Below are 11,473 nucleotides of genomic sequence, written 5' to 3' on the forward strand. Positions count from 1 at the left end.
GAAATTATGGCTGTGTATAATGTGACTATTCTGTTCCTTGCTTAAGGTGTGACATAAAAACAATAATTAACCTTCAGCGTCCTGGGGAGCATGCTAGCTGTGGGAATCCACTTGAACAAGAAAGTGGCTTTACCTACCTTCCTGAAGCTTTCATGGAGGATGGAAGTAAGTTCACTCCTGCTGCTTTTCCTCATTAATTATCGAGTACAGTAATGCAGATTTTCTGACACACAGCTTTTGGATTAAGAGCAGTTATATAAGGAATACTATACAAAAAATATAAAAAAACAAATTTAGCAATGTCCAACCTTCGATAATACATTGATCCCTCTCTCATGCTACTGTTGGGTGAGGTATGTGGTTGGTGTTTTAAATTTCAGTAGAGTGAGCAGCTAGAGTAGATAGAAGACTATGCCTGGTAAAAAGATAAATGGGAACTGAGCAAAATAATGTAGAGCATTGTTAACTGGGTTTCAGACATGTTTGCGGGTAACGTTGCACTTTTCAAAATGTCTGTTTCTTTGATTTGAAAAGGTTTGTATCAGCAGTATCTTTATTTTTTCACACTGCACTGAGTGTATCTGCTTACGAAAGTTAAGAGCCATTGAATTAAGATGTGCTTTTATGCCCAAACAGAATGTTACACTTTTCCTATATATAGCTCAGTAATTTTAGTATGAATCACTCAGCTTTGTTATAACTTTTCCATTCCAGCTGAGCTTTAGTCTGAAACATCTTAACTACCTCAGCGCGTCCATGAAATTCTCACAGCAAGCTCTCTCTGAAATGTGAAAATAATCTGTTTCAAACAAATATATATAGTTAGTCCTCTTACTTTTATTCTTTCAGTATTTTCGTTTATGGTTACTCATTTCTCTTCTGCATAGAGAACAAAAGATTTAACATTGTATACTAAAGAAAACAATTCTCTCTCTTTTTAGTTTATTTTTATAATTTTGGATGGAAGGATTATGGCGTGGCATCTCTCACGACTATACTGGATATGGTAAAAGTGATGGCTTTTGCCTTGCAGGAAGGGAGGGTGGCTGTTCATTGTCATGCAGGACTTGGCCGAACAGGTATGTGTGCAACTTCAAAAATTAATGTGAACTTATTTTCTGTAGGTACAAAATAATGGCAGATATAAATCATTGTAGGTTTGTTTAAATTGTATATTTATCACTCTTAGAGGAGGTATACCTGTAAAGTGATTAAACTTGCAAACAACATTTATTTGTAAAAAATAAGTCATTCTGTCACAGGCAGCAAGGGGACAAAGTTAACAGATATGAGCTGTGAACCAAAGGGTTAGAGAAACTTTGAATCCATGTAACAATCTCCCAGCAGTATTGAAACTGTACAGCCTCCTCATCTAGGCAGCTGCTACTCCACATAGTCTCCAGTTAAGAAAATAATTCACCTTGTGCTTTTCTGGTCTTGACGACAGTTATCTGTGGTTACCGTCCCAACTCAGACCTTTGGTCTTTGAAGCCTTTGTCTTTTGGGTGTGAGGATGTTAAAGGTTGCATTTAACTTCTGACCCCTTCCCAAATATGTCTCTTTGCCTGGCCCCATCTCTGCAACTGCCACCATTGCTCTCTGTGGGTTGTGAGGAGTTCGAAAATGATGCAACTGTGCTGCAAACACAGTTGAGAGAGAAACTGGCATTTTTTAAAATGTGGAGGGAGGCTGGGAAAAAACCTTTAACCGCTCAGAGATGGCATTTAACCAAGTTAATATGAGCTAAGGGGAGATTTAATTTCTTATTTAAAGGGGGGAAAAAAGCCCTAAACCTTAGATTCCCTCTGTCTTCCACTGAGTAGCCACTTCAATTTCAAATCCTTTTATATCCACAGAATGACCGCAATGGCTGATCTCCTTCCTAGCCATTTTCCTATTACTTTGATATAGATCAGTGAAACAGCTGCAGGCCTCAAATCCTTGCAGCCGGAAGAAAAGATCTTATTTTGGAGATCTGAGATACAAACAGCTGTATATGCAAGAAATAATAAAATAGGTGGGCTTAGAAAGAAAAAAAATCCACTGAGGTTGCAGGAGACTCTCAGGGAACAGGGAGAGCAAAAAGCCAGGCTCACCAATCTCCTTTTGTAATAATGATGCTTCTACATTTTGAATATATTTTAGAAGTAATTAATTAGCACGAGTGTGCAGCTATTAGAGAAAAAGGGCTTTTCTCAGGTATGCTTAAGCACAAGGTATACCCTTGATTTATGCATATAGAACCTCCCCTATAAGGACTACTCTTGAAATCAATGGGAGTCTTTACTTCATTGGGAGGTGAATGAGGCTCCATGTTGTCTGACAAGCACATACTCTGTCAAGGCTATTGCTTATGTTGATTTCTTAATTCATTTGGGAAGATTTCCACACATACTTTTGGGTGCATGTACAAAATTGAAGTAACTTATAAAATAGAACATAAAAGGCCAGAAACATGACATCATCCCAAATCCACACATTAGTGCCTCCCTCCTACCACCTAGTGCTACCTACTGATCCTTCTGTCCCACAAAAGCTTGGAACAGAAGACTAGTTTTAGAGTATGATTTGAAGGCTAATATTCTGGTTCTGGTGGGCCAAGAGTGGAAGTGAGTTCCAGAGAAGCCTTCACTGAAAATGCCTCTAGCCCCTTTGCAATTAGACCATGTAACATGCCTCTTCTTATCTTTGTGTCCATGATATCACATGGAAAGACAGGCAGTTTTATGTACTGAGTTCCCAAACAATTTACATCAGCATCCTTTTACCAGCGGATAAACTAACAGTGGAATTCAAGTTTAATTATTTCCCACTGTACCTACCAGGTTGTCAGGGTTCCCGCCCCACTCTGAACTCTACGGTACAGATGTGGGGACCTGCATGAAAGACCCCCCTAAGCTTATTTCTACCAGCTTAGGTTAAAACTTCTCCAAATTACAAATTCTTTGCCCTTGGAGGGTACGCTGCCACCACCAAGTGATATAACAAAGAATCAAGGAAAGGACCACTTGGAGTTCCTATTTCCCCAAAATATCTCTCCAAGCCCTTACACCACCTTTCCTGGAGAGGCTTGAGAATAATATCCTAACCAATTGGTTACAAAGTGATCTCAGACCCAAGCCCCTGGGTCTTAGGGCAATAGAGAAATCAGATAGGTTCTTAAAAGAAGGATTTTATTTAAAAAAAAGGTAAAAATCACTTCTGTAAAATCAGGATGGAAAATAACTTTACAGGGTAACAAAAGATTCAAAAACACAGCAGAACGTCCTCTAGGCTTAGTTTCAAAGTTACAAAAAGCAGGACTAAACCTCCCTCCAGCAAAGGAAAAATTCACAAGCAGAACAAAAGATAATCTAACACGCCTTGCCTCTCTTTTACTTACAATTTTTGTAATATGAGAGACTTTTAGGATGGTTTATAGGAGAAGGAGTTTTCTGACCTGATGCTTCTCTGCTTCCCAAGAGAACGCACACAAAAAAGCCTCCCCCCCCCCCCAAAGATTTGAAAGTATCTTCTTTCCCCATTGGTCCTTTTGGTCAGGTGCCAACCAGGTTATTTGAGCTTCTTAACGCCTTACAGATAAGGAGGAATTCTAGGCTGCCCTTAGCTGTATGGTTATGAGAGAGGTACAGGATCAACTTGGGCAGCCAGCAGCAACAGGGGAAACATAAGAGACTGGAAAGTCGTTGAGATTCAGGGAGGAAAAAGCAGCAAAAGGAAAAGGAGATGGCACAAGAATCGTCAGTGTTGGCCATCTGGGATATTACCAGTAACCTAGTACTAAAGCAGTTCATCTGTCTTATCGAGACAAGTGCTTATCTAGTTGTTGTTGCACTCCGATGTTTGTATTATCATGCAAAAATTGCATGTACACTTAGTTACACAATAGCATACTATGAATTGGACATAAAATTACATCCTTATGTGTGTGTGTTAACTTTTATTTTATAATGTATTTATTAACATGTTAACCATTTGTCTTTAAATTTTCTAGGTGTTTTAATAGCTTGTTACTTAGTTTTTGCAACAAGAATGACTGCAGATCAAGCAATTCTTTTTGTTAGGGCAAAAAGGCCTAATTCTATTCAAACCAGAGGACAGTTAGTGTGTGTAAGAGAATTCACTCAATTTTTGATCCCTCTAAGAAATGTGTTTGCTTGCTGCGAGCCCAAAGCACATGCGGTTACTCTGTCCCAGTATCTGATCCGTCAGAGGCATCTGCTCCACGGTTATGAGAGTAGACATCTCAAGTATGTGCCAAAACTTATTCATCTAGTTTGCAAGCTGCTATTGGACTTGGCTGAAAACAGGCAAGTGATAGAGGAGGAATTGTTAGATATGCCAGATCTCTCTTCTGAAATTGAAGAGGCTGTTTCTCAGTTGGACTCTACACAGCTAGATAAAGAGTTAACAAGACAGAACAGTGACTCATCAGAGCCATTCGCCCACTCAGTAGTGGAAAATGTCACTTTTGAGACCCAGGATTCTGTTTTCTCCCATGAACACAAATATGATCCTCTTTGGAAGAGGCGGAATGTTGAATGCCTTCAGCCTTTGACTCATTCAAAAAGACGTCTAAGCTATAGTGACTCAGATTTAAGGAGAACTGCATTTCTCGTGGAACAAGGAGAAACTCCATGGACAGTGCCTGCACAAGTAGCACTCTTTGACAAACTTAAGCAGCGGAACACTAGGGAGCATTTTCTCTCTGCAGGCGTTCAAACTCCTCAGCTGGATTTAAACAAAGAGGCCTTAGTTCGTAGTACATTTATTTTCTGGAGTCAAGGTAAATTCAGTTTAAATGGACAAAACAGTTTCTATACAAGAAAATCTCCAAAAGAAGTGCAGCGTAGTAAAACATTTTCCTCAGGTTTTGAACGCGTACACAATGACAGGGAAGCAAGAACACCAAAACGTAGTTTTGCAAAGGAAATTGGCCACAGAAAGGAGCAAGAGACTAATGTGTATGGCAGAAGAATTTGTGCATCGGAGGACTCTGATAATTCTGCTTTAGAAGAAGAATCATCTATTGGATATGAAAGTCAAGATAGTAAAGATCTATTGGAAGCAGTTCCGTACATTGTTTTGCAATCAGAATTAAGTCTGGACGCACGAAGAATTTTGGCAGCTAAAGCCCTTGCAAATCTTAATGAATTTATGGAAGAGGAGGAAGTGAAACAGAAGGTAGAAATGTGGCAGGTATTACTTTTTCTAAAACATTATTCAATATTGTGTATGTATTACATGTATATTTAAAGTATAAACAGCAGCAAAAATCCTACTGCTAGCTTGTGAGAGAAGTCTCTGGCACCAATTATAAATTATACATATTAGACATGCTCTGATATTGAAATTGCCAGTCACCTAAATAAAAAGGTCTTGTTGCAACGGAAATATTATATAATCAGAGGCCTGAGGTTTGACAAAACAATTAAAAAAAAAAAAAAAAACCTAAGCAAAATTTCACTTTACTGTTAGCATCTAACAGAAAGGTAGACAATTTTTTCTGTTTGTGTTTATTCAGTCAATTTAAAATCAGTTGATAGCTATAGTCATAACATTGTTGGTAACATAAAAGTGCCTCAAGATTTTAGATTAGAGACAGGTCTGCAAGTTTTCTATCAGAGCTTTCTCACAGCTAGTCACAGGATTTTGTGTGTAAATGAATAAGATAATTTAGTAGAAATTTAACTGCTTAAAATCGTTAAAACCATATCCTCCTGAACACGTTTGACTTGAAATAGGAATCAAAAGCTGTTTCATAGAATCATAGAATATCAGGGTTGGAAGGGACCCCAGAAGGTCATCTAGTCCAACCCCCTGCTCAAAGCAGGACCAATTCCCAGTTAAATCATCCCAGCCAGGGCTTTGTCAAGCCTGACCTTAAAAACCTCTAAGGAAGGAGATTCTACCACCTCCCTAGGTAACGCATTCCAGTGTTTTACCACCCTCTTAGTGAAAAAGTTTTTCCTAATATCCAATCTAAACCTCCCCCACTGCAACTTGAGACCATTACTCCTCGTTCTGTCATCTGCTACCATTGAGAACAGTCTAGAGCCATCCTCTTTGGAACCCCCTTTCAGGTAGTTGAAAGCAGCTATCAAATCCCCCCTCATTCTTCTCTTCTGCAGGCTAAACAATCCCAGCTCCCTCAGCCTCTCCTCATAACTCATGTGTTCCAGTCCCCTAATCATTTTTGTTGCCCTTCGCTGGACTCTCTCCAATTTATCCACATCCTTCTTGAAGTGTGGGGCCCAAAACTGGACACAGTACTCCAGATGAGGCCTCACCAATGTCGAATAGAGGGGAACGATCACGTCCCTCGATCTGCTCGCTATGCCCCTACTTATACATCCCAAAATGCCATTGGCCTTCTTGGCAACAAGGGCACACTGCTGACTCATATCCAGCTTCTCGTCCACTGTCACCCCCAGGTCCTTTTCCGCAGAACTGCTGCCTAGCCATTCGGTCCCTAGTCTGTAGCTGTGCATTGGGTTCTTCCGTCCCAAGTGCAGGACCCTGCACTTATCCTTATTGAACCTCATCAGATTTCTTTTGGCCCAATCCTCCAATTTGTCTAGGTCCTTCTGTATCCTATCCTTCCCCTCCAGCGTATCTACCACTCCTCCCAGTTTAGTATCATCCGCAAATTTGCTGAGAGTTTCATGTGTTCCACATATAATTGGAGGGCACTGGACTGTACAATTCATGTTGCCCTTCTGATCTAAAAAGCCACTTTCATTGCAGCCGATTAACGTTGATAGTTTTGTAAAAGGGAGATATGATGGGGTGTGCATCCCATGACAGCCCTGATAGGGTTAATAAGGGTCTGAGAGGCCAGTTGGGTTACACAGCCTCACCTGCAAGAGGGAGGACCAGGATTAATTGAGTGAAGCCAAGCTGGGGAAGGGCTGGGATAGCACTTTGTAAACCCAGGAGGGATAGCAGAAGGGAGCTGCAGTCACTCCCTAGGATGAGGGAAGTTGTCAGGGACAAGGAGGAGTGTAAGCCCTGAGATTCTGCCCTGGCATAAGAAGTCTAGCAAGAGGCTAGAAGGGGGTGGAGTAGCACCAGGAGCAGAGTCGGCTCCCATGGTAAAACCAGAAGGGAAGGCAAAAGGCTGGGTAAGAGGGAGCCAGCAACTGGGTCAGGGACTGATTAGACCTAGATTGCTGGTTTTAGGGTTTCTCTGGGCTGGAATCTGGTGTAATGCATGGACCCTGCCAGCTGCTGGTATAGTGGCTCTTGAGCCCCAAGCTGGGGTTGGACACCGTCTTAAGAAGTGGTCCTGTTGGACTTCTTTAATTCTGGAAAGGGGTGGACTAAATGGTGACCTCGCTGGAGGGCCAACTTACCAGAATAAAGACTATTGCAGAGCGAACAGAAGGGGTGACCCAATGCTGGGAAAGTAGATCTCATAGTTCTAGGCAGGAGAAGGTACACTAGCAAAGAGTGGGAACCCCATTACAGGAGGAAATATATTCATGGGGCTGATAAATGTCTCCTTTGTGCATAAGTCTAACAAGTGCTGCTAAAAGCAAAGACAATCTTAGCAGAAGTAAATAGATGGTGCATTTTTATTTTTGTTAGAAAGAGCTGAATTCTCGAGATGGAGCTTGGGACAGAATTTGTGCCGAGAGAGATCCTTTTGTCCTTTGCAGCTTGATGTGGTCCTGGATAGAGCAACTAAAAGAACCTGTTATAACCAAAGAGGATATTGACATGATGTCAAAAAAATGCACAGAAACACCAGAAACTCTTAACTTACTAGAAAAGGTAAACACTGTATATGTCAATTCATTATTTTACTGAAAAGTACAGTTTATTAACTCAAGCTTTGCATCAGTGGCCCTTAAACAAGGAATTTACATTTTTAAAGGTAAATTGCAATGAAACAAATTTCAAGCTTCATAAAAATCAAATGAAAATGTATCTTGATAGTTCACAGTAAGTTTTAATCAATGCTTAGATGCTCTGGTGATGGGTCCTTTAGAAAAATCCAAGATAGATAAAATCTTAGAACTCTAGTCAATAGAAACTTGATTTCCATGTGCACTGGCTGGAGGTACCACAGCCTGCTGCACCTTGAAATTCAAAGAGACAAAAGGCAAGAAACACTTTCCCTTTAGCTTTCCCTAACACCAAATCTGGCAACAATGCTTAATATTGACCACATTATAGTCCTGTGGATCTTCAAAGTACTCTGCAAACATCTAATCCTGTAGCACTGAGAGGGTTGGTGCAGAGGGTATGAGTAACTGACAAATCCAAGTAGTAAATGCTTCAGTAGCCTGGCCAAGTTCCATTACCTAAATCAAAGCTCTGGACTTCCATATTCTCAGATCATGATGGGGAATAAGTCATTCTGCTCTGAAACATTCGTATTATGTTTTCTATAAAGCAATAAATCCTTTTAGCTATTCTATCTTTTCAGAACATTTCCTTATAAAGAGAGTTTTTGTGTTCTAGAATTCTCAGTCACATGACAAATTTTCCAGTTCTTTGGATGTTCTTTTTGTTTCTGGATTATTTGTGTAGAAAGTAGGGCACATTCTAATACCCCCCTTTGCTCACAGTTCCACATTTCCTTGAGCAGCAGGTAGCGATTGCCTTCTCTGCAGTCCACTTCCATGACATTCAGCTTCTCTCAGTTCAGGGTTTTGAAATGTCATGCTTCTTCCTGAACTCAGTTCATCAGGGTTTTATTATTTTGGCTGAATAAAAGATAAAGTAACTGCTTGATACTTGAAGGTAAACTAATCATCAAAATTAATTATTTTATCTTGCCCATTTGTTGTTTACCTGCCTACATTTGTTGTTGTAATGTATGTTTGCCCTTAAAAGCTGCCTGCCCAAGTGGAGATTGTCTCCTTCAAGATTTGGTGGTGAGCCTAATGTGGAAGAGGAGATAAGCTGCCTTCAGAACACTATTTCCCTCATCCACCCAGACACTCTTTTTGGTACCCCACAGAGACCTTTCTGTGGGGTTGTGATCCACACTGGAAAGGGAGCTGGGCAGGCCAGGGGTGGGAGTGGGATGTTAATTGAGGAGAAAGGCTTAGGAGTATATACTTCCCTGAGCCCTATAGTCTTTCCTAGGAAAAGATAATACAATCTGGAGCTGTATAATTTTTTTGTGCCCTTTCACAATAGGGCTTCCCCCAGTCAGGGAGTGGAGTCTAAGTGGACAGCCGTGAGCAGGAGAGTCCATAGTACTATTGGATCTACTGCAGGGGTGGGGGGGAAGCCCGTGCATGGGTAGCCCTGACCTCCTAGAAGTTTCAGAAGATCCATGGGGTTTGTGTCATGAGGCTACCCACATTCTGCAGGAGAATTGTTGTAATAGTTGCGCCTGCAAGTTTTACCCCAATTGTGAGCTCAGTTGTAAGAAGTGAGTGAAAGTTCATAAAATGTCACAATAACCTATAACAATAAATATTGACGGGGAAAAGGTACAAAAGGGAGACAGACTGAATTAGTCCAAACAAAAGGGCCTACCGAAACAACTCAAGAATTGTGTTAAGATCATACCTCATAAACAAGAGAAGTATGGAACCAGATATTAGTGAACCAAAATTGCTGGAAATTAGGCCTAATTTGGTGGACAAAAAAATAGGAGGATGGATTATTCTACTCATCACTCCCTTTTGGAGTCCTTAAAAAATTTTGAGGGAAAGTTGGGATGGACACAAATGCTGGATGACTGAAAGAGAAAGGAAAGGGAAGAGTGAGTTTCATCATGATGATGGCTGCCATTCCCACCCTCTCCTGAAACTCCAGGATCCAGTGTGACACCATTGTGCCTCCTTCATCCTAATCCTGAGAGATATTCTGATCATACTGGCCCAGAGAAAGGGAGACAGATGACATTGCCACCTCCACTAACTTTGGCTAAACCCCGAATGTTACCTGGGATGTGAAACTGTCAACCTCCCTCACTCCCATTGTGTGTCCTTTTCGTTCCCCTCCTTATTTCATCTCTCTCCTTTTTCTTTCTGTTTAATAAGAGCTGGGTTAGCTGGTCAAGACTGTATTTCACAACACTCCTGTAAGCCTCTGGCCAGAAAGAGGCAGCTAAAAGCAATTTCCTGAACATCCCAATGCTAGTACAAGTTTACCAGGTCTCAGAGGGCTGGAAAGGCCATTTTTTCCAGCAGTGAGATTACAAGCAAAAGTTGACACCAGAGACAGAAGCTGCATTTTCTATCTTTGCTGTTCTTCTCTCTTCCCTCTTGTGTGTGTTTGTCTTGTTTTGTTTTTTTAGAAAATGAAATCAGACTTTAACAGCAATAACAACAGTCCTAGCCCCTCTCAACTGACTTCTTCAGTTTTCTCCAAAAGGACAGTTACCATTTTTATCATCATCTTAAAGACTTTAAAATGGGTTTTTCTTTCTAAAGATTATCTACAGTTAAAGGGAACAAGAGAGGTCATTAAAATGAAAGCCTTAATACTTTACATTTCAAATGCTGTAACAGTTTTTCCTTTTTGTATCTTTAATGGTGTATTTGCCATGGTACTAAGCAGATTTAGGTCTCTGTATACCAAACCTTGCTTGAAACTGTTTAATATTGTACTGTTTCAGGGTATGTTGACACCTTTGGTCCATATTTTTAATCAAAATTAACACAACATAACCTCTCTTCCCATTATGATTGAACAATTATGTAAGAACTTTGCAGGAGAATCCTTGGGGAATTTATTCCCCTGGATTTTATTGCAAGAGGGGGTAATGTGATCTACAGTTCTTGGAGTACTTTTAACAATTATTTAAATGTTTTCCTTGAAAATCTTTCCTTTTTAATAACTTTATATTTCTTTTACCCACTAGGAACAATATCAGACTATTCTTTGTATTTTCCATTGTGTAGTGAATCTGCAGACAATACCAGCTGATGTGGAGGAAGCCTTACTTACCCGGGCCATTAAAGCTTTCACTAAGGCAAGTAGCAACTCGCCCATGAAATTGTGATTGTGTCGTAGATGAAATAATAGTCTTAGCCAAAAATTTTAGTAATTCATTAATAGTTATTATACTGACACTTCTCTGCTTCAAAGTACTAAATTTTTGTCATAGCAGTCCTCACCAAAGCACAGAAAAATACTCCACACAGGTCAACTGTGGGTGTTGAGTATTGTATGGAGTAAAAATAGTGCCTTCGAACTATTCTCTGGCTTCATTTTTATGTCTTGCTAGGCTGCTTCCACTGGGTAGAAGTTGAAGTTAGACTATTTCAAACTAGAAATAAAACACACACTTTTAACTGTGAGGATAATTAGCCTTCTTTTGTTTGAGTCTCCCCCAGTACCAAGGTGGAGGTTTACATGGCTAAGACTATCTCCGGGCTTTAAGATCTGCCCTGCTTTTGAGGCAGCTATATCTGTGAATGAGGGACAGGCTAAATATCTTTTTTGTTTAGGAGAGTTACATATTACAGACAAATGGTCAATTTGCAAATCCTTTTCTGAGCAC

The 11,473-nt window shown here is 40.3% G+C and overlaps 1 protein-coding gene across 4 annotated transcripts in view; it reads left to right on the top strand.

Moving 5' to 3' along the window:
• The window catches only part of PTPDC1 (protein tyrosine phosphatase domain containing 1), a 50,800-nt gene that overhangs the window by 33,399 nt on the left and 5,928 nt on the right, over positions 1–11,473 (top strand). For 3 of the 4 annotated variants that reach the window (XM_073352173.2, XM_073352175.2, XM_073352172.2), the window contains 5 exons: positions 47–165; positions 942–1,079; positions 3,995–5,199; positions 7,591–7,776; positions 10,832–10,942. In XM_073352173.2, coding sequence (XP_073208274.1) covers positions 47–165; positions 942–1,079; positions 3,995–5,199; positions 7,591–7,776; positions 10,832–10,942 — 1,759 coding nt within the window. The remainder of the gene's footprint in view (positions 1–46; positions 166–941; positions 1,080–3,994; positions 5,200–7,590; positions 7,777–10,831; positions 10,943–11,473) is intronic. The other variant, XM_073352176.2, reaches the window with a different exon arrangement.

This window comes from Lepidochelys kempii, chromosome 7 (genome assembly GCF_965140285.1).
Source record: "Lepidochelys kempii isolate rLepKem1 chromosome 7, rLepKem1.hap1, whole genome shotgun sequence".
NCBI classification, from domain to species: domain Eukaryota; kingdom Metazoa; phylum Chordata; order Testudines; family Cheloniidae; genus Lepidochelys; species Lepidochelys kempii.